Source organism: Corvus cornix, chromosome 2, assembly GCF_000738735.6.
Source record: "Corvus cornix cornix isolate S_Up_H32 chromosome 2, ASM73873v5, whole genome shotgun sequence".
NCBI classification, from domain to species: domain Eukaryota; kingdom Metazoa; phylum Chordata; class Aves; order Passeriformes; family Corvidae; genus Corvus; species Corvus cornix.
Window position 1 is genome coordinate 146,540,883 of NC_046333.1, and position 23,822 is coordinate 146,564,704.

At 37.6% G+C, this 23,822-nt stretch overlaps 1 protein-coding gene across 5 annotated transcripts in view; it reads left to right on the forward strand.

Annotated features, from left to right (window-relative positions):
- The window catches only part of PHF20L1 (PHD finger protein 20 like 1), a 58,657-nt gene that overhangs the window by 18,366 nt on the left and 16,469 nt on the right, over positions 1-23,822 (forward strand). For 4 of the 5 annotated variants that reach the window (XM_039548202.1, XM_039548204.1, XM_039548203.1 and 1 more), the window contains 7 exons: positions 3,182-3,264; positions 7,015-7,267; positions 9,241-9,426; positions 9,631-9,837; positions 17,917-18,021; positions 22,153-22,317; positions 22,706-22,887. In XM_039548202.1, the coding sequence (XP_039404136.1) occupies positions 3,182-3,264; positions 7,015-7,267; positions 9,241-9,426; positions 9,631-9,837; positions 17,917-18,021; positions 22,153-22,317; positions 22,706-22,887 (1,181 nt within the window). Of the gene's footprint in view, positions 1-3,181; positions 5,396-7,014; positions 7,268-9,240; positions 9,427-9,630; positions 9,838-17,916; positions 18,022-22,152; positions 22,318-22,705; positions 22,888-23,822 lie in introns of those variants that run through there. The other variant, XM_039548205.1, reaches the window with a different exon arrangement.

Here is a 23,822-nt window from a genome sequence, read left to right on the forward strand (position 1 = left end):
ACTGCAGGTGGGGTCTGAGCAGAATAGAGGGGCAGAATCACCTCCCTCATCCTACTGCCCACAGTGCTTTTCATGCAGCCCAGGAAAGTGTTGACAGCTCATGTCTGGCTTTTCATCTACTGTCCAGCTTTTCATCCAAGAAAGGATGAAAAGAATCTGTTCTTTTTGTACAAAGGAAGCAGTCTTTAGAAAAATCCGTCTTCCGCCTCCAGGATTGTCTCTCCTGGAAGGCTCCTTCTTTGGTTCCAAGTTTTGTTAATGGATGTCAAACCCATCAGCACCATTTCTACTCTCCCATAGTACATACATCCTCAGTTAAGTTCCAGTTTAATTGCTGCCATGAGCAGTAGTAGGATAAGAGGTAGAGACTAGTGATGTATATTTACAGAGCCCTGTTAATTTCTTTCCAATAGCAGTTAATAACAGAAGATACCAAAATCAGCTGAAAAACATTTACCTTTAGAAAACATATTTGCCTGTGCTTGTGAGTAGATTCTTTTTACGTCAGGAGCTTTATGAGAATCATAGCAGTGAGACAGGTTCATACAGACTGAACTGAATAATCAGAAACCATGATTTTGCAGCCATTGACCGTGTTACTATTTTAAAAACAGTGTGTCTGTCTCCACGAAGACATATTTGGCTAGCAGAGGATGTGTTACCTTTCAGTGAAAGTGTATTAATCCTTTAACTACTAGAAGAAAATTTTCATGCCTGGTAGATACTTTGCATATCTGTTCTCAAGTTAACACACTTCTGCAGCTCATACCATAGTAAGTTTTTTTTTTACTGTACATTTTGCAAATGTGACTGCTAATGATCAAACTTTTTCTTGCTACATGTTTATTTCTTATGCTTGAAATACTTGAATATACAATATATTGTATATCCATATACACTTGCATTGTGTCATTTTTGTCTCCAGCACAAGCTTTTAGATTTGAAGGAAGGTTGGGAATCACGCTGGTGTACCCATCAGAGTGGCTACAAAAGAATCGTGGCTGTAGCATTGTAGCTGTTAGGAAAACATTTGCCAGGTTTTTATGGCTGTATTGGGGAAATAGTGCAAAGCATGTGATTGCAGGAGGCTGTCTGAAGGGAACTCTTCCCTGGATTTCAGTTCAACATTCAGCATTTGATGCAGAAGGGTCTCTTTGTCTGCTGCAAGGCCCACAGCTGCATCAGGTGTTCTTTGCTCACCATTCAACAAAATAAAGTTGCTTCCTTTGCTCCTTCTTTTGCTACCAGCACTGGTAGAAATTACATTTCCCAAAGGTGAAGAATATCTCCTGTTAACCACATATTAATGTCTTCTTCCAATCAGTTTTGCTTCTGTTGGAATGTTTGCTTCCATATCACCTACTGCTGTGTTGGTACCTAAAACCAGATAATACCTGCAGTGAGCTTACAGAACAAAACATTTCTGGTTCACTGGGCCACTCCGTGTTTTTGCTTTTTTAGGTGCTCTTACAGACAGAGGATGGTGAACCTGTAGTCCTGGTTTGTAGTAGCTTGTGAAGTTGCTTTGTCCTACAGGCATGGTGCCTGGTTAGAAAGATACTTCATGGGGTAGAGAAAAAGGAACTAATAAGGATTATATATTGACAGATCTGAATCTAGATTCATTTCATGGCTTGAATTTCTGAGCACTGATCATCTAGCTAGAACTAAAAATCAGAGAACCTGAGAATCACAGAATGACCTTAAAGGTCATCTAATTCCAACATTATCCACTAGACCAGCTTTCTCACAGCCCCGTCCAGACTGGCCTTGAACTCTCCCGGGGATGGGACACTCTTCTCTGGGCAGCCTGTGGCTTACAGAACCACAAAAGCTTCCTCGTAAACTGTAGTACTTTTTTTTTGTATTTAAAACTCCACTTCATTTTGAAAATCATTTTATGTTTTTTGATATAACTGCGTGATTGCCAAGATAAAGAACACTCTGATTTTTGCAATGTGATTGAAATAGGATAATTTAAGTTTAAAATGTTTATTTAGGTCCATAAAACCTAATTCTTTTATGTAGTCTAATGCAGAATTAAAATCTTACCTGATAATATTACTTGTTTTTGTCTAATAGGACTAAGTAAATTTCTGCTTTTCAGTTAACTTAAACTGAAGCATAACTTAATCTAACATAAGTAGTAAATGAGTTAAAACACCTGGTGTTTATTGTTGAATGCTGAAATTTTCTTTGTTTTGTTTTAATGTCCTGAACAGTTCCTGAGAGCCCAAACTTCACTAATTTATAATTCCTTGGGCATTGTGCACCTTAAAATAATTTTGGGCGTATCTGATTCATCAAAGCAATAGAAATTTCCTCTGAATTTGTCAAGTTATTTTTGAGGACTTCAACACTTCACCCTCAATACTGACATTCCCACAGATTATAATAGTAATTTATATTCAGATTTATAGTTTTCAGGTTTTCTCAATTCTGTTTTTTCTTAATGGCATAGAACTTCTTCTGTCTCTGCATTGTTAGGCAATTAAAGCTTTTGTGTGAGGTACAACTGAAGCTGTTGCCTTACGCTTTGCTGACAGAAAGCTTTCTTGTTTTTATATTGCCTTGTCTATTACAGATTTTTTGTAGTAGTGATATTATACATAAGTTTGTGAATGAAGTTACATATTCTAATATATTATTTGCTCCAAGTACAGTCATCTTATTGAGGTAATTTGGGAGCTCCACTGCTGAGAATATTTGTTTGGAAATTAAATCACTTGTTATGTTATGTCTCTGAAAGCTTTGTGTGTGTTAGAGTTAAGAAGTAGTAATGCAAATTCTGATGTGAATTTCTCAAAGACTGGAAAGGGCAGAGAGAGAAAAGTTTTGTAAGTAATTCTGATTTCAAAATTTAGTTACCATAGGTTTGGTTTTAAAGCTCAAGTGCTTGGGCTTTGGAAGGATGGCAAGGCTTTATTTTAGAATTGATAATTTGATTTTCATCTTGTGCCAAAGAAATGCTTCCTATGTAAGGATGCCATTGTTGGAATGTCCTTCAACTTCTTGTTTCTTCTAATTTAAAGTGTTCAGCTTTGTGTGGAGCCATTTCAGAACGAGTCGTGTTGTAGATTTATGCAGTTCATATTTCCTGTCTTGATATTTTGCTTCTTTTTCTACAAATTCTTGTTGCAAGGTGCTTCTAACTAAAAATCTCTGCAACTTTTCTCCTAAGGTTTATTGGCATCCAAAGCTGTTGTTGCAGATGGTGCTGAAAAAAAGGAAGGCAACAAAGAAACAGCTCCAGTCCTGGAGCAGGTATGAAATGGTAGAGTTTGATTCTTTTGCAAAGTTCCCACTGGAGTGTGCCATGGAGATGTAGTACCTACAACATTAAAATTTTCCCCTTCAGATATAACAGGGAACTGAACATTTATCTTATGTTTACATTTCTGGCAGAGCCAGAAGTATGGAATTTAATTGTCTCTAAACAACAGTGTTGACTTGAATTTCAATAATGAGCTTTTGTGTTAGAAAACTGACAGAAAATAAAGTAAAATAAGGTCTCCGTGCAACAAATATGAGGAGACCAGTGTCCCAAGGTCCAGTTTTATAGCTGGAACTACGACTGGCTTAGAAACAGGCCCTTACACAAATTTAATTTGTGTTTGAAACAGGGTTTTTGACATCACATAGAACTTCTTTTAAAAGAAGTTTCTTTTATATTGTAAGAATTTGGTGTTGTAGGCTTGTATGTGTTTTATGAACTGCTCAATGAGCCATACATTTTGCAAGGGTGTGTATTTTAATAAATACAAAAAAGAAACTTTTAAATAATGTTAAGGGTCTGATTTTTAAACCTGCATATTGGCAGGATCTGGAGGCTGCCATTTTGTCTTTGGCTTATTGCACCATGTTCAGGCATTGCTTGACTCTGAGTTGTGCATTGTCTTGCATTTAAAAAGGGCTGAATGCCTGAGCATGGGAAAGCAAGCTAAGGGTGAACAGTAGTCTTGATTCAGGACATCTTTGCTTTCCAATTATTTAAATCAGAGCCTTAATGTAGTTTTAATACAGCTTTTTTGTATGCATTTTCATTCTTCTTTAACAGCAGCATTTGAACAAAGTAGCCTTGCCTCCTGCAATTCTTTAACGAGCACTTCTGTTCTTTAGCCCCGGCACACTCTATGAACAGTCCCTACCCCAAACCTGTTTTGGTATTTTGGTTGTACTGGTTCTTTAGAGCTGATATATAATTGCATTGCTCTGGTTTGTCCATTGATGCTGCATTGGATGAGTCAGTGGAACCTGATTTTCTGTTTTTGATGCTGTCACTGTCAGGGCCAGTGGAGCCACTGAGGTGCCGATGCATTGACCGATATTTTGCATAAAGGTTTACAGTGTATTGACATGACATTCCATTTCTCAAATTTTTGCATATTAAAGATGCTATGATTTTCTTGCTACTGTGTGTGATATTTTCAATGTGCAAAAAACTGTGAAATGGCTTACAGCATGTTGTTTTTGGGAGAATCATTACAATGTAAATCTTGCCATGCAGAATCCCATTGCAGTGAATGGGACTTTGTGGTTTACATAGACTGTGTATGCAACAGTATAAACTGCAGTGCATTATTTACTATAACCTTTTTGTTATTTCTTAGACTTAGTAACTCGGCTGTTCCTGTTTTATTGATCAGATATAAAAAACAAGATGTCTCTGTCATTGTTTACATGCTAATGGTCTGAAAAACCTCATTTTTTGGAAATACGAGTTAAGCTCCGTTAAAGAGGCATCTAAAATCCCAATTTGTCCTATTCCTTTGCTTCTAACTAAAACCAGAAACCTCACAAACATTTAAATGTTTAACTGTGGGGAGGAAATGTTTTGAGCTTAAAGCTTTTTTCACTAACTTCTTGCCCAAACTCAAATTAAAATGGCCGAGTTATAAACCTCCCCAAAAAGTTTTCCAGTAGCGAAGCTGACATTCCTTAGGGGCTTTGTCTGCTACTGCTATAAAATTGAGTGGCTAAAATATCTTCTAGGTTTTTTTAATAATGTAATTCAGAATACGGTAGAAGTATTCAGGCCAATAGCCGAAAACTGACTCTGTTGATGAAAGTTTTTGTTTATATTTATACATTTTTAGTTTACCGTGGTCTTAAACCCAAAAGCTCAGACGATTAGTTGCAGATACAGTAGTTTATTTAATTGTATTAGGGTATGTCATGTTATATTTCCTTTTGACCAAGACCTGAGTAGATGGATAACATTAATTCATTAAGATTTTTAATGTTAATTTGTCCTGTTAAGAGGTTAAGCACCTTATCAAAATCTTAATTTAATTTTTTTAATCTTGTTTAAATAACTTTGTAATTTGAAAGTAATGGATGCTGTAGTATGTCTTTCACATCTGTGAAGATGAACAATAAAATTGTTTATTTACAAGTTACGACTCTAATTAATTTCTGGTAATACCTCTCATAACCAGCATAGGTATACTCTACAGTTCATGGAATATTTTATTTAAACGAATAAACTGCACTTAGTACATGTGTAATGGAGTTATTCAAGGTAGAGCTGATGTCTGCTGAATGGGATGTTTTGCACCGGATCTTTACAGGATAATCCCAGCGAGCCGTTCATATAGCATTCAGGGGCACCTTTTTACAGACATAGAATGTGCACTTGTGGGGTTTTGTTTTGCTTTTTTTTGTTTTTCCTCCATTGGAACATGGAAAGTTCTAGTGGAAAATAAAATTGCGATTTATAACAAAACTCAACAATACCATCAAATCACCAGAGATACGATGTTTCTAGTCTGGATAAAGTGGTGCACATGTTCTAGATATACCTCTCTGCTTTGTTAGTTATGGTTTTATTAGATGGTACCATGCTGTACGATGTAACTGGGACAAGAAGGGAGACAGGCCTGAGAAATTATGTTCAGATATTGTAGTTTGCCCTTATTAGGCAAGTTGTAACACATGCACAGTTTTGGTAATGTAGGAAGAACTTCCAGTTAAAAATTTAAAATGCTAATGTCTGTCAATGCATGCTAATGGTCTAAAAATAGCACTATTTGTGTTAAGAAGGATGAAAATTGAGGAATTTGGAGACATGCATTATATGGTGACTTTTTTTCCTTCAAAAACTATTTTAACTCTTCATCTGCTCATTTTCCCCCGACAGTTAGCAATCTATTTAACCCTGTGGTGCTAGAAGTTGTGATTTCTTCATGTTTGCACAAACATATAATGTGGTGAAATCCAGACTCCCAGCACTGAAAGGGGTTGTGTGAGAGTGTGTTGGAAACTTTTAATTGTTTTCAGACATTCCTTAAAGGAGCATTATCAACTTTTTCAGGTTCTCAAAAATACAAATTCCTTGTTAAATATAGTTTTCCTGAGGAACTGCTTTTTTTTTTTTTTTTTTTTTTTTCTCCTCCCCCATCTCTGGTGGGGGAAATGACTGTGTAGGGAAAACTTTGGCAACTTTTTTTAGACCTGCAATCCTCTGAGGAAGGATTGTTTGCTCATAGCAGTGCCAGAGTTCAAGGAGTGTCTGGATAACACTCCCAGTCGTGATTCAGCAGCAGGCAGTCCTGTGAGGAGCAGGGAGGAGGACTTGGGGATCCTTAGGGGTCCCTTCCAGCATGAAATGCTCTGTGATGTGCATCAGTGTGTGTAGTCTGGCTGGGAACAGATGCCCTCCAGGTTTTACTGGGAGACTGCACTGACAGTGAAGACAAAAGAGAAAACTAAAAATACTTCATTGAATTTTTAAATTGGGAATAGAGGGAAAATGTTTTATTTTCAGGCTTTTTTGTAGGTGTTTCAAATAGTAAGAATTGAGCATTCTGAATACTGAAAACAATTGGTAGTGCTCCTTTAAAAAAAGCAAAATTTAATGTGATGCATTTTAAATAGTTTTCATTTGTACTTAAAATAATGTTGCTTTAATATATGTTTGAGTACTAAAATTGCTTTTAAAAAGAGCAAAATAGAATACAAGAACTACAGCGAAGAAACTGAAATAAAAGTATCAATTTTTTATTATTTATTCAGGAGATTTCACCTAAACCACAAAGTCAGAAAAAAAATGAAGCTGATATTAGCAGTTCTGCCAACATTCAGAAACCTGCACTGTTATCCTCAACTTTGTCTTCAGGAAAGGCTCGCAGCAAGAAATGCAAACAAGAATCTGGAGATTCTTCCGGGTGTATAAAGCCCCCTAAATCACCACTTTCCCCAGAATTAATACAAGTCGAGGATTTGACGCTGGTCTCTCAGCTTCCTTCTTCTGTGATAAATAAAACTAGTGAGCACAGACATTTTAAAAAAAATACCGTAACTACTTATAAGAGATATACAGAAATTTTCTTTGGTTGTAAATGGCTATTGCTTTTAAAAATGAATCTGCTTTAAATAAAATGTCCAAGTGGGAGAATTAGGGGTAGCTCACTATTTAAAAAGTCAAGTCACATAATAAGGCATTTGAATTACTCTACCAGAAGTAATACATTTAAATAATATATTGATATTTATAGAGGCATGGCTTTTAAGGGTTGGCTTTCCCTCTAGCTTAAATCTTCACACTAGCATTAACAGTGATACAGGAAAAATCAAACCTCCCTTCTGAAAAGGGCCTGATTCATTAAAAAGAAAAGACGTACACCTTGGTGTGGACCTTTCCTTCTCTGAGAAACTTCACCTTCAGCAGGCTGACGTTCTGTACCTGTTGGCTGTGGCATTCTTCACCTTATGTGATATTTCCTCCAAACACGATGTGAAAGAGAAGATGGGTTCAAGATCTGTGGTGGAAAAATATAAAAAATTGTGTTTCCTTGTCCCAGAAAAATCCCATGGGTTTTCAGCTTCTTAACATGTGTGACTGATTTGCCAAGTACCAAAATACTGTTTATCAGAAGAATAGGGAAAGCTTTACGCTGCATGCTTGAATACGTTGTATTTTGTGAATATTAAGGTATTTCTATAATTTTTTTTTTGAGATTATGTTAGGTTTTTAGAGTTGTTTAGTGTCAGGTTCTTGGCTTAAAGAACATTAAATTATGAGGCCAAAGGTTAAAATAAGTGCAGGTGTCAGTAAGTCAAAAGCTACTTTTTTTTTTTTTTTTCCACTTTTAGAGTAGTAGTTGAGGATGGAAGACTCAACCTGCATCATGTGTTCCCCTTAACCTTGATTTTATAGTTTCACTTATAGGTTTCTTTTTAATCTTTGCTCACAGATAACTTTAAATGAGTGGGAAAGGGAGGGGTGCCAATTCAGCCTTCTTCATTTATTCAGTACACATTGGTAAAAATTGTATTTTGTCCCCACAAAATATTAGCAGTCATCCATATTGTAATACGCCTTCCATCCCCACCCCTAGAGCAATGGTAAGTAGCTTTCCTGGAGCATGCTTATATTTTGGATTAAGTTGGACTTCTCTGTAGCAATATTTTTTTAAATAGCTTATTTAAAACTTGGTTACTTAGTAGATTAGATCTTGTTAGTGTGGTCTTTTAATCTTTGGCTTCCACATTTTTTTTACCTCTACTGGAAAGTTGGTTTTGTCATGTCTTTATTTTTAAATCTGTATATCTGACTCTAAAAAGAAAAATTTTCTGAAACTGAGTAATATTGGAGAGGTGTAGGGGAGTGTGGGTTTTTTGTTTTTAATGAATCAGGCCTATATTAACCTATATCAATCCTCCTCCCTCCCCTTTCTTTTTTTGTTAAGTGTAAAGTTCTGGAGCCTTCTTACTGTGCCATGCACTGGCAGTGTGCATTTGAATTTCAGTTGGGGTATTGATATCAGGTTAGCAGAAGGCAGGAGGTGGGATATAAAATTAAACACTGTTTTTGATTATTTTTTCAAGTTGTATGTTAACACTATCCATGACTTATTAGATCTTTAACTGTGATCATTTGTTCTGTTTATTGTTAAATCTTGTTGCCCCCTTCTATTATAAGTAGCCTACTTCCTGGGTTGTGTGGGGAGGGTTGCTTACTGTAAATACACTGCTTGCCTAAAACAACCACCTTTAGCAGTTGGGAAGTAGGTGCCCTAGTAATTTATAATAAGCAAAACCCAGAACCCTGTGTTGAGCATAAATCTTTCTTTGCTCCTGGTAGTCACAGTTTTGTAATTACTTCTACCAGTTTTGCTGTGACTGCCAGCTTTGCAAGCAAGAGCTACTTAAAGCACTCCCCATCTTTAGATCTCAAATGCTGCGGTAAGATGATGGTGTATCTCTCTGCTTCATGAACATTGAAAGATCTCTTTTTAGGTCCATCACAGCCAGTGAATTCCCCTAGATCCTACAAAAATAGCCAACGGAGAAGAAGATCACAGCGTTTAGCCACTTGCTCCTTGCCTGATGATTCTGTAGAAAAAGTTTCTTCTCCCTCTTCAGTTACTGATGGAAAAGTGTTCTCCATCAGTGGTCAAAACCAACAGTCATCAAAATTGGAGGGTAATGTATCTTAATCTAATAAAGAACTGCCCGAGAGAAATTGAATCATAAAAATTAGACCTTTCGTGGTTTTCAACTAATGGAATATTTTGACTTGCTGTAGCTAAAGCTGTATGCTGTTCCTATGTTATGTAACACTGCAATCCAGACTTGTTTGTTGGACCCATGTATCTTTTTTAACATGACATTTTTTCTTTTATGTAGTACCTGATGTTGCTCATGTGTCACTTGAGAAGCGTGGACCATGTCTCCCTCTTGATTTAAGCCGTAGTTCGGAAGTTACAGCACCATTATCCACAGAATCCACTTTCCGTAATGAATATCCCAGTAAAGACAAGGAAGATATTCAGATGATTACATATCTTTCTTCCAAAGCAGTAACTGATGGAAGAGTAGCTACAACAGCGTCAGGTAAAGAGATTCAGTATACAACCAGAGAGATTTATAGTTGTAGGGTTAAAATGTGTGTGTATTCAATCCCACAGACAGAGGGGATACTTTTTATTTTCCTTTCTGCACACTCAAAAACCTGCCTCTCTTCTGGACTCCATTCATCTGCATATTCTTTGTCTTCACTGGCTTAGAGCTGCATTAGCACTTCTAACACGCTTTAAGGGGAATCTGAGAGTGTGGAATGTAGTAAGCAGTATTTCTTTCAAAAATATTTTTGCTAAAAGTTGTAAAAATAATTAATGAAGTGTTTACTAACATGCTGTTTTGTGGCTTCGGCTTTAAAACAGTGGTGTTCTTGAAGACAGTCAGCACTCCTCTGCTTTGCTTCTGTTTGCAGTGGAAATTCTGTCCTCTGCTTGCTACAAGATGTTACTTAAAAATATTTCTGAAAAATCATCAAAAACCTTTATATAGACTTGGTCACCGTCAAAATCAGCACAGAGCCCAGTGCTGCAACTCTGTGCTGCCTCTCCCTTTGTAGCAGTTTATTGTCTACTGTGGTTTATGTGAAACGCTTGGATAGAGGTAACCAAGAGATGTGGGGAAGGATCAGCAGAGTGGTTTGCAGCCCCTGAAAGTGGGATGTTTTTGTCCAGTGTATGCTAGGTGTTCACATAATTTTTTTTATAAATAAGTCTCCTATGTGGGTATCATACCATTTTTAACCGGTTTCCAAGAAGGAATTCTTTTAAAGCCTTTTAAAAAAAATTCTTGTTTTGTTTTGTTTCGTTTCATGAGAAAATTGTTCAGAAAAGTAGGAAGGGGGGAAAAAAATCAAATTATTATACGCTGTTTGGAAAGTTTTTGATAAGTGTGATTGATAGTAAGGGAGGACAGCATGACCTTAAAGGATAGAGTTATGATACTTAAACCATATTTTAGTCTATTAATCTATGAATCTCTTAAACTAATTTGTCAAAATAAGGGCTATGGGTATCTCTAGTGAGCCACCACTTAAGGTTTTTAAAATATTAAAATTAAAATATTACTTAATTTCTTGAGTGAAACCACGTGACAGTCTTCGTTTGCCCTTGATACATTGCACAGCAGTAGAATAACAGATTCCTGGGGAAATTACTTCTATAGGAGTCCTTTCTATGTCATGTCTCCTGCCACTAAGAGAAGTGCTTTTGGGAGATGTGTATTTGCCCACTCACTGAACAAGATCATAAAAGAAAGCAACAGCTTCCAACAAGCATCTCTTTCCTGTTTGGTAGAAGTAATTTCAGTTACTAGGAATTTAACTTCTGGCTTTTCTGATATATTTTCTGGCTCATTTTATTTATACTTGGTAATGCTGGAAGTTGCCTGCTCCTGTAATGGGCCTGACTCGGGGCAGAGTGAGCCAGTTCTAAACCCAGCACTCAGGAGTGTACTTCGGACCTGTTTGTTGAGCTGGGTTTTGGTCTTGGCCACAGCTGAAGCAATAACAGAAAGAATAAATTTCATTTAGAGCCACCTTTATTTAATGACTCAAAATTATGTGACATGTCCACACAGTTTGTGTCAGGGAAAAACATTCCCTGATAAGTTGTCTGTCGTTACTACTTGAGTTCATAGTGGGAAGCCAGAAGTGCTTCCAGCCTATACCAGAGGATAGTTTATACTGTATATAAAAAGGCTTAATGAGCCTTTTTTCATATCTATATAATTTTAAGAGTTACAAGCTCTAAAAGAACTGATTTGCCAGCTACATTTTTGTCTTCTGAGTTTTTACCTTCCAGACTCATCTATTTTGTTCCTAGTTTTCATGTATTACAGTTTTCCTTCATGCAATAAATGGAACTGTGTCTTGAGCTTTCATACTGACTTCTTGTCCAAATGTTAGAAGTTTTCAGTAGTTTGGAGCATCTAGCCCAACAGCTTCTTGGGTATAAGCTTTGTGGCCTGAAAGACTAATCTAAGCAGGTTGATATCTTTAATTCACAGATTTCATAGCAGGTTTTGGAGCTATCTGCCTCTGTCAATGGTATCACTAGGACTCTGTAACTGAAACTCATGTGTTTTGGGTTCATCTCAGTCTTTTAACTCTGGTGAAACATGTTTATCCTTCTCATAATCTTAGAAGAAAAAGAAAAATGTAGATTTAAAGTTCAGGTTTGAAACCTTTGGAGTTAGTTTAGACTATTGAATAAATTTGTTGTGTTCTCTGCTTTAGAAGGCATTGTTTTGCCTTTGAAATAGCACAGGTTCTCAAGTCATGTTCCTGAAGCACACATAATTACACCAAATTCTTGCATGCTTCAGGAAAATTAATAGGATCCACTCTATTTATCAGTACTTTTCTGATTATCTGTTTAAACAATGGCAAGCAAATATATACAGGAGAGGTGCCCAAAGCTTTCCTCATTCCTATCCATTCTTGAGATAATTGAGAAGAGTTAAATTTGTGTTATGCAGAAACATCTAAGTGCAGTTTCATACACTGCACTGTTTACCATTATGTATGCATTGTGACTCTGTACATTACAAATTGAGAACTCTGGTGTAAAATCCAAACTGTTCTGTAACTGACCTGAAAGAACTACTATAAATCTGCATCTGTTTTGTTTCAAAGAGTTTAAATCCACAGTCAGTCAGAATACTTGCAAAACACTGTAGATTTGCCATTCTGAATACATGAACTTCAGGTCTTTCTGTAGTTGTGCTTCTCTTTTAAATTTTTGGTAGTTTTTCTTGGTTTCTGTAACTCTGCACCATTTATGTTAGTTTAACTGTTGTATATTGAGCAGACATAATTTCAGCAAGCAATCTGGGCTTTGAGATATAAGTAAAAGGAAGATACTGTTAACACTTACTAATCTAGCAATATAATATTTGTAATGCTAATATAATTTATTATTGCTAGCTGCTATATCCTATCCTAACGCTTATAGACAATGTTGCTAGTATGGTAACATTGGGTTAACTATATGGGGAAAATTTGCATTTAAGACTAAAAGAAATAAAAACATTGCATACTTTTATATAATTTCCTTGGTAACAGGTTTACTGCAGCAGGAACAAGAAACAGCTGATGTACAAAATTTTCAGTAAATAATATAGGTCTCTTTTTAAAATCTCTTGCCAGTGTTTACCTTGCTTGTAAGAGGGATGAACTATGGTTCATCTTGTTACTTGCTGTTGTTACTTTGGGGCTGTTTGTTTTACTCCAACCATCTATTAACAGAGTTACTCCCTAATTTGAATGCCTGCCATTCTAATCTCTGCCCAGAAGTTCCCAGTTTGGGTTGGTTATGAGGCAAGCAAGAACCTTTTCATGGGCTTATTCTTCCTAAAGACATCATTTTGGGCAGGGTCCAGTATTAATCTGTGATAGACACTTAAAAGTCTGTTTAGGTATAAAATTGATCCTATGCACTGGGAATTTGAAACACTAAATTAAATATGACCAGCATGATTGATATTTCTATCGCAATAGGATTTAAGTTGTGTATTAATGCAGATGATGATATTTATGATATTACTTGAAACATGGAAAGCCGTGAAATAGAATATCAGTCAACAAAATAAGTTGCTTCAGATTGCTACAATTCATTTGAACTTGATGAATCTCAGTTAGCAGTAGCACTGCAAGCCCAGCTGTGCTGCTGTACTTGTGGCACAGCATCCTGTCCTGTGCCTGTACTTGCATGAGGGGGCTTGTGTCACTTCCCTGTGCCATAACAGGATGAGTAGCACTGGAAACATGTCATTAACTGGACTGGGAATGCTGTGGTTTGCATTTCTTTTTAATCTGAAATTAGTCTTCTAGTGATAAAATTGATCTTGGAACAGTGACAAAATCAGTAGTTTACCAAGTCCAATCTCTGGTCGTCTTTGTGCTGAGTGTTAACTGCAGACCTCCCACGTTCGCTGTGTGGGAGGTGGCTGGCTAGACTCCTTAAGAGGAATGAAATTTCAATTAAAAGTAGCATTTCAAAAAAAAAGGTAGCATTTCCATAAAGGAACTAATATTTTTCTGGTTGTATTTGTTACTTGCCCTTCCAACTGACTACCTTGTCTAATTTTGTGGTTATATGTAAAGCATAGTGATTGCACAGTTGAAAAGTAGACTTTTCAAGCCTTAACACTTTATGTAGGATTTGAGAATTTAAGAGTCTTAGTCTAAAATGATTTTCAATGAAGAAAAGTAAAAGCCAAGAATGACATTGCAGTGTATACAGCATTATAGCAATTTTTATTTTCAGATTACTACAGAAAGGCAGTTTGGAGAGTTCTGACAGCAAGATGCGTATTTGCTTGACAGCAGCAGATTTCTGCCCAATATAAGTGTTCCCTCAAACAGTTATTGATTACTTTGTCAAATGTGCTTGAATATTATTGAGATCCTGAAATTTGTTTTGTTGTGGCTGTTGGTATTAAAACATATTTGGATATCAGGTCAGGGTTTCTTCTCAATAATAAAGTTTAAATACTAATTCATCTAATGTTGAGACTAAATTTCCCTTGAGGTTGTTTGGATGGAGTGTTCTCACATCTTTTCATCAAAATGGCAGTGACCTAACTGAATTACGTGCATTTGGGTGATCCTTTTGCACTCTTTTTAGAAATGAGACAAGACGTTGATAGCATGATGATGTGGGAAAGTGTCACTTTTTTCTTTTACTAATGTGCTAAAATATACTTATTGCTCTACAGATGGCAGAGCAGTTCAGTCCTGTAACAGAGACAAATGGTAATTAGGAAACCCAAGAAAGGAGTAATTTGGATAGTGTTTTGTGTCAATGATAAGTACTCCAGCAAGCTAAATGCACTTGAAATACAGACAAAGGCAAGAGCCTGAATTAGTCTTAAAAGGATTATGGTCTTAGGTGAGATGGTTGATTTGAGGCAGTGGAAAGACTCAGGTAGCCCCAGCCATGGTGATGCAGCTCGTGGCATGTGGCAGGAGCCAGCACCAGAACTGAGCAGCTGCTGCTGCCTGGATTGCATGGTCCAGAGCTGTCCTGCAGCTGGGGACATCTGGCATTTCAAAGTGCTGTGTGGTGTGAGATGGGATGCACCACTTTCTATTGCTCTTTCTGGCCCTGTGGCTTTCTGACTGGTGGCATTTTGGTTGCGTTCCCAGGAAGGCTGGTAGGAGTGGGAGTGGGTGTTGTGTGAGCTGTGCTGTATCCCAGTAGAATTTGGTTGGTCTGTCCTAGTCGGGAAGGCCACTGTACAGGGTCAGCCCTGAAGTGTTGTCTTTTCCCCAGAATCTTTTTATGACTGATGAATTTTCTAAATTATCTTAGTGCTGCTTAGTGCATTCTCAGCTCCGTATTTTGTCTTGTTGAATATCTTGACCAGTAGCAGGTATTTTTCAGGATTTTTTTTTTTTAATTTTTTTTTATTTTTACATGGTAATGCTTTTGTTGGGCTGTTCTGAGAGACACCGAAGTTAACTTGTGCCTCCAAGTGTTTACAGCTGGCATGGAAAAACGTGAACCCCTTATGACTTCACAGAGCTGCATTTTTGTACAGTATGTCCTTGGCATGGTCCTGAAATGTCCTCAAGGGTCTGATAAAAATTAGGCTTTCCTGATTACACCTAGATGAAACTTGAAGCTCTCACAATATTGATGGACACAGTAATAGAGAGTTTTGAATTACCTCAGTAATGTTCTTTATAAATAACTTTTATTTTAGTTCGATTATTTTAAAATTATTATAAATATTAGCAGTGAAAATTATAATTTCAGTTTTGTTTTGTTTTCAGTTTGTTGCTTCCTAACTTGCATCAGATAAAAAGCTAAAAAAACAGCTACATATTTCACTGAATAAACTTTTCTAAATAGTACAAGATAGAAATTACCCGTATATGATGCTGAATTCTGACAAATCACAGTACTTTTGCAAATAATTCAAATGTGGATTAATGAAAGTGAGTTATTTTAAGTATTAAAATCAATGAAAAATTCAATTACCAGAAATGTTTTATACGTAGGATTAAAAATGTTGTACCAGAGCTTAATTTTTCTGTAAACATAATGGAGCATTAACTTAAATGATACTGACAGTGTCAGCACCTTTAGCTGTTACTCTTGTGGGTTTCTATTACAGTGAAATACAGGAAACAAAAAGGCTTAGAAGTGTCAGCAAAAGCACATTTTAACCAGTACAGGCAGTTTAAAAGCGAGTGCAAATTCCAAAACATAGGAAGAAACCTTCTGTGGGATGTATTGTCTTGTATGTAAGACTAAGATCTAGACATTCATATGCAGTAATTATCTGATAAGTGTGATGATGATATGACCAATATTGACATTTCAGTGATCTGACCCAGCCCTGGCTGGCTGCAATCCTTATGGAATGCCGAGTAAATCCATCTTCTTGTTTTCAGCACCCTCGTCCCATGTACATGCCTTGCATCTGGAAATGCCTTTAACCAGTAGTCTCAAGTTACCCAAAGGGAATAGTAAAAAAAAGAGGTCTTCCACATCAGTGAGCTCTGAAGGGACAGAGACACAGTGCTCTGTGCCCATAAAGGAGAAATGTTTTGAGAGTCTGAAGGAGAAAATATTAAAGAACATGATTGAGAAGGACAAGCATTCAGAAGTTGGTAAACTACAATACTTTTTGTTTCCAGTGCTTTAGACAATAAAAATAATTGTAAAATGACATGAAAAATAATTGTATTGTTTGTATGTTTCTTGTTACTGTGTGCCATTAGGATTTTTTACAGTCTAATGAATTTTACAAGAAAGTAGGTCATCAGCCAGACATTGGCCTTATGGCATATATTCTTCAATTTGCAGGTGCAGCTAGAATGGAAAGAAAAGGAAAACTGGAAGAGAAAAGTTCTTCAACATATGGTACATAGAGAGCAATATTATTTTTAGGAAAAAAAGAAAAATTCTCTAACACTTAATGTCTCTGAAGAGCAGATGTAAAAGCATAAAATATTTCCTGGGCCCAGCTGCACTTTTTGTTTGTTAAGGTCTTACAAAAAGTTTTTGTGTATATGACAGGTTTGTTATAGAAGAATAATTTGTAAGATAAAATGAAAGTGCCCATAGCAAGGATTTTGAGGGATCCTAAAGTACTTATAAACCCACTGCCTCTGGTTTTTCATTTGAATGAGGTTTTTTTAGTAGAATGAATAATACTGGCTGTTTCATTGTACTGTCAGACTTGAGATGGGAAGAGCAAACAAGGGTTACTAGCAAAACATTTGTCAATTTATGAAATAAAATATAAATTGAAGAGGACTCTGGTTTTATCCTGTGTTCAAAATAAATTATTAGAGACTGGCAAGAATTCAGAAGTGATTCTGCCTCGTTTTTTCAGGAGGTAAAAGTTTTGTCTCTGTGTTCCTCAAGAAGATAAGACTGATCCAATTTGTGTGCAGAAAACAATCCTGACTTCAAGGCTTATTTTTTGTAGCAAGTTAATTTCCTTATTATTTGTCTCCTACTGATAACTTAAGAAATAGAGTGAAAATGTGGGATGTATTTTGTCTGGGGAGAATTAACAGGATAAAAATAATTTTTCAGAGTCAAAGTACTTGTCCTCATGTGTATACCAACAGTGGTTAAAAATGAACTGCAGCGTAAAAAATGTGTCAAATTCTAGTCAGAATCAGTTTTCTATGAGGATGCCACTGTATAGTGCAGGGTGCTGACAGCAGCAGCAGATTTGTGATACTGAAATTTCCTTCAAGTGTCTTTCTGTAGGCCTAATACGTGGATTTAGGATAATGTAGCCTTTATAATTGGGAATTTTGCACTTGTGAAAGCTTTTTCTCTTGCCCAAATCTTTTTGTTATAAACTGTAAGTAAAATAGAAGTTACAAGCTATTTATATGATACTACATATTTTGTGTACTTTGCTGTATTTTTTTCTGCTATGATGTCTTACTTTGAAATACTTAAAATTATGCTATTTGTCAAATGAGATTTCTTTGAACTGTTATATCAACTATTAATAAGAGATGTGCCAAAGATATCAAGTAAATTAACTGAATCATTTTGATCTGACTAGACAACTAGAGCACTTGATTTTGAATGCCTTGTTTAGTTTAAGCTGCTTTAAATTGTTTAATTTTTATTTCAGCTAAAAAGAAAGAAAAAGAAAAGGAGAAAAAGGAGAAGAAGGAAAAAGATCATAAACCAAAGCAGAAAAAGAAGAAGAAAAAAAAGAAGAAATCAAAGCAGCATGGTAAGTTCCATTTATATTTTTTTAAAGTAACTGAAATCGCCCAGTATATTTCTAGCATTAGATAGTAAAACTTGTTTGTAAACAATATGGATGTAAAATTTCAGACATGTCCAAGAGTAAGTTTTAGTGTTAAATATGAAAAGGACACTTGGGTCTGTGACTTCTCTTTTTCTTGTATTTCTAGCCTGTCTCTATGTGATAGACATACATATTTCATAGATGTTTTTTCTTCCTCAAAAATACATGCTTGTTGTTTTCATCTCTTTAAATTCTTTGTTTGAAGCTCTGTATACGTGTCCTATATATTTAGCTTGGACATTAAAATTATTCTAGCATCTAGTTTGTTGCTGAATTTCAGTGGTTTACTGTATGCAATGCACCCCCTCTTTAACAGTTAATCCTTAACAGCTGAGGTTGGCATCTCTGTTGTAACAGCCTTGTCTATTGCCTTGACAAATGTTTTTTGTCAAGGATTATTTGTTTCTCTGTCCAAGATTTGTGCTCTAACATGAAAATGCTTCCAGATCATGCAGTTCTTGAGTGTGAATTGCACTACTGTAGGTTTTGTGTACCTCACCATCTTTATACTGGAGTAATATAATTTTATGCTATAAACTTCAATTGCTTATTTTACCTAAAAATCATTGGGAGCTTCTTACTTGCACTGGGAAGGCATCTAAGTATTTACAAGAAGATGCTGATAAGGTGCTAGGTATGTGCCCAGTATTGTTCTTTGGTTTTGTCTTCTTGTGGTTATAAGGTGGTTTGTTGTGGGCTGGGGATTTTTGTGGGTTTTTGTGGGTTTTTTTTGGTTTTTTGGCTTGTTGTTTTTTGGGCGTTTTTTGTTTTGTTTTTTGGGTTTTTTTGCTTTTTTCTGTTGTTGTTCTTTTTTATCTCATCTTTTTATTCCTTTGGTGTTTTTACCAGCTTGTCTTGAAACTTAGAAGCTTGGCAGAGGTATCATATTTAGGTTCCAATTTCTAGGGGTCTCACCCAGTGTTTGTAAATATGAGAAGAAAATATGCCTAATGCCTCAACAAATAGAAATCTTAAATCCAGATGCAAAAGGCAGAGTGAGTAAAAATTGAGTATTTTATTCTTTGCAAATTCATCTTGTGAAAATCTGGGTTTAGCAAGGCAGAGGTATTCAATATGGATTATTTTTTAACTGGGGAAGAAATGAAAATACTCTGGTGGATTCTGACTCCAGTGTCTGACCCTGAAAAAGCTGATCTGTCAAAAGAAGCAGCACTCTCTCTCCAGGACTATCCACTCCAGGTGTGGATAGATGTGTAAGGGTGTGAGGCATGCTCCTTTTGTTTGAAATCAAATTGAGGCATCTTGGGGAACAAGACGGAATGGGTACGTTGGGTGTCCCAGGTAAGTTTTGCACAAGGCTTTAAGACAAACCAACAAACCCCAACAAAAACTGTTTTTTGTGCTCCAAGTGTGTGTATGATTTACTGACTGTATAAAACCCATGTGTAGCAGAAGGTAGGTAACACCTGGTTTTTATGCTGCTCTGTTGCAGTGAGGTTGAAAGCCATCCAGCATGAAGTACAGCTGCTCCTTGGGTTGACTACAGTGAATACACTTGGGAAATGCTGGAGATAGTGTGCATTGGACAGAGACAGTAAAGGGAAAATTGACTTCATGGAAGGTTATCTAGGAGAGGATATTGTGGAACCCATAGCAGGAAAACTGTAGTTACAGGTGAAAGCAGGAGTGCTTCCTACAGAAGGATCAAAGTGCAGTAATCTGATTACTTGCTTGTATTTGAAGTATTAAGTTTGATGGGTAGCTACTCATAATTACTGATTAAAGCCATGGGCATGCTCAGGGTCCAGAGGAAGGCCACAATGATGATCAGAGGGCTGGAGCACCTCCCCTATGAGAAGATGCTGAGAGCCTGTTTAGCCTAGAAAAGGCTGGGGGAAGACCTTGTAGTAGCCTCCTAGTACTTACAGGAGACCTACAGGAAGGATGGGGAGGGACTCTTTAAAGGGAGTGTAGTGATAGGGCAAGGGGTAACAGTTTTAAACTGAAAGAGGGTAGATTTAGGTTAGATATTCGGAAGAAATTCTTTTCTGAGGGGATGGTGAGCCAGCAGAACAGATTGCCCAGAGCAGTTGTGGATGTCCCATCCCTGGAAGTGTTGAAGGCCAGGTTGGATGGGCCTCTGAAAAACCCGGTCTACTGGAAGGTGTCCCCTCCCCATGGCAGGGGGCATGGAACAAAATGATCTTTAAGGTCCCTTCCAAGCCTAACTATTCAATGATTTGCAATTACATGGCTTTCCTAGGACAGTCTCTCCAGTCATTATGATTAGGGACAGGGTTGCAAATATGTTTCTTGAGACTGTTGAAAATAGTTTGTATTAGAGGAAAAGATATGATGCTGTTATCAATATAAATGTCAGTACCACTGTATGACCAGCAGGCAGAAGCACATGGTGTTGTCTATGCTTGTGTGTGTGTTACAACAGCCTCATCCTGCTCCTTTCTCTGGCTGAGCAGGAAGATAATACAGAGGTGTATAAGTGGGGATCTCTGCAACAGGTGGGCTCAGACACTGGCTACCAGTAGCTCCTCTGAATCCCAGTCTTTCCAGTTTCTGGTGCCTGCAGATACAAGCTCAGGGGGCAGCAGCCCCACTGCAGTACAGACAGTCTCACTTCCGTGCGCATTCTCTCACACTCCCAGCACTGGCCAGGACTCCCCAGGTCCCCAGAGCCCCCCCACCCCAGCTCTCCTGCTTAGAGAGGCACTTCCACCCAGAGCTTGCCCTTGCAGACCCACTGACCCCTTGCTCTCAGGCCATTTCACCTGCTCATTAGCTGGTCCAGCTTGATCCATGCAAGCAATCAGACACTTGGACTGGCTGCAGGTGCTGTAGCATGAGCTCTTGGGCCTCTGTTACCAGAGATCCCTGGCATGGGGCTGGCACTGCAGTCACTGCAGTCTGAGTGCTGGCATCACAGATACACGGACCTTTCGACCTGCAGTGCCACTCCATTTGCTGGCACATGGACCATGTACACACCTGAACCCTGAATGGAGAGCTCCTCCCCAGTGTAAGAGATGGAAATGAGATTTAATAAGAATCACAGAATAGCTGAGGTTGGAAGTGGAGGTGCAGTGGTCCAACCCCGTTGTCCTGGTGCTGGTTGCCCGGGATTATGTCTAGACAAGTTTTCAATGGCTCCAAGGAGAAAAACGTACAACCTTTGCCATCACAGACTGGATGCAGGGCATGGCCAGATGGGTGTACTGACCACAAAACTATTAATGCATAACTGGCCTTTTGTATCCTGTTATTCCCTCGTTCTCCCTGTAATTGCTCTTCCCCAAATCTCTTCAGTCCATCCATTTTCCCCACCTTTATTTTCTTCCCTGGACATTTCATAATAAGTCATTTGCAAACCCAAAATGATTCTGCCCCATATCCCATAGTGTCCCCCACTGGCAGCCCACTGGGCTGCAACTGCCCTTAGTCCAGAAGATGATCCAGAGAGCTGCTGTGGGTAACAGATCGTGAGGGGTTTCATGCATGGATAATGGAGGTGATGGCACTGCTGGGAGAGTCTGAGAGGGGCCTGGCCAGGGTGTGTTTGTTGTTTGCCTGCTCATCCTCTTCCTTTGGGGCTATGTGTATGTACTCTCCTGGGATGCTCCCTAGCCCATTCCTGGACCTTTTGGCCCATTGATGTCTCCTGGGATGGGCCTGGGAAGATCCAAAGGCAATTTTCTTTGGGCTCCCTGTGCTCCTCTGCAGGGGTGCAGACAAGCTTTTATAACTTAAACTGACAGGGTCATCTGTGGTTGCTTCTAAGTAGCAATGCTGGTAGTGCTGCAAGCAGACCTAAGGCAAAAGAGAGAGTCACCAGCAGCATCTCTAAGGATAGCAGATGGTGCAGGATGAATATGTTTCTTACTGGAAATTTTTTAATAAAATGTTATGAAGAGCTTTTGCCATTTCTTATTTACAGTTTCATCATCCTGATACCTCAGCATTGATATTCTTTACTTGTCAACATAATGCTGCGGTATAATCTATACACAATATTCTTTTGGGGTTTTTGTCATGAATTTTACTTTTGTAAGAGCGACTTCTTTTCTTTTAACTTTTCAGATTATTCGGATTATGAAGACAGTTCTGTTGAATTCCTGGACAGGTGCTCCTCTCCTTTAACGCGGTCCTCGGGCAGCTCTCTGACTTTGCGCAGCATGTTCTCAGAGAAGAACACTTCATACCAGTATCCAAGAGCTATCCTGTCCGTTGACCTTAGTGGAGAAAGTAGGTTGAATGAACAGCAAATTACAATTTATATGTTTAATTTGTTAAGAAAGAGAATTTTAAAGGAAATAATTTGGTTTATGTTTGGGATTGTAGCCATAAATACAGTGACTGATTTATCCTTCATCTATTTAAATCAAAATGCTTACACTCCTTAAGCTGTTCTGCCTTGTACTTGCTTTGGTTAAGTGTTGCTACTCTGCATCTGAGGAGAGCACGTTAAAGGGACTTTGCAGAATTCATCTAGAAATCTCATATACCAGCAGTGTGTTTGAGAGCGATTTTTTTGCTAATGCAGATTAAGATTTTTAACTGTCGAAACTCCCTGTATTTCTGTGAATTATTGTGTCTCTTCACACACAGTTTCACATGTATTTATTTTTATTAGACCTTTCAGATGTGGAGTTCTTGGATGATTCTTCCACAGAGAGTTTGTTACTTAGTGGTGATGAATACAATCAGGATTTTGATTCAACTAACTTTGAAGAGTCTCAGGATGAAGATGATGCTCTCAATGAAATTGTTAGATGCATTTGTGAACTTGATGAAGAAAATGGCTTTATGATTCAGGTAAAGAAGTTTGGTGTGTGGAGTTATATTTTCCGTGAGTTTTGCTTGTGCAGGTGCCCTTTTGATGTGTCACAGACTGAAATTATGTAGAGAGCTGTACATAAGTGAACAAGAACAAAATATTTCTTTGTTCTGCACTTGGTTTGCCTCTGTTCAGTGGATGCAGAGCTGTTGCTCTAGGATGGAGTTTCTGTAGCAATTTGATACGTAGGACAAATTTGTAAGGAAAGGTAACCTTTCTTTGAAGTCAGCTGATAAATTTGGAATAAAGTATCCTTTGCCACAAACCGTTACTTCTCTTCCCCAGACCATCCTGATTATACGAGCCCTTCTGGTTTGGCTCTTGTGCTTTGCAGTACCACTTATAGAAACCTCTCTGCTCACTGTAAATGTCCCTCTGTGTGCAACATGTCTCCCGTGCAGACACTAAATACTGTCAGTACTGTGATGTGTGTTTCATCTTTAGAATAGCACTTCTCTCACACTGGGTATTAGTACCAGGTTTTAGAAACTGCTGAGAATTTACATCTTAAGTTGGTACAAATAAAATGGAAGAAGAGTATACCATGTCTGCACAGCATTCAGGTGTTGATGGATTGCAACTCCTGCTGCTTATTTCTTTGTACTCCAATGAAGAGACCATTTCCCATCCATGAGTAATTTCAAGTCTTTTTTGTCAAGGAGTTTATAATGCAGTGATTAAATCAGATGCAGAAAGCAGTAAGGAAGAACTCAGTTGCCAATAATTTAAAAAGGTCATGAACTTCCTGTGGTTTTTACCCCCGTTCAAAAAACAGGTTTGTATTCAACTATTACTGTGGTACAGTTCCTGTTGACAGTATGGAGGCTTTTAGTCAAGATTTAAAGGAAACAAGTAGGGCTGTCGTGTTAGTGGACTTAACTCTTCTGGAACTGACAGAGCCCTGGCAATGGAA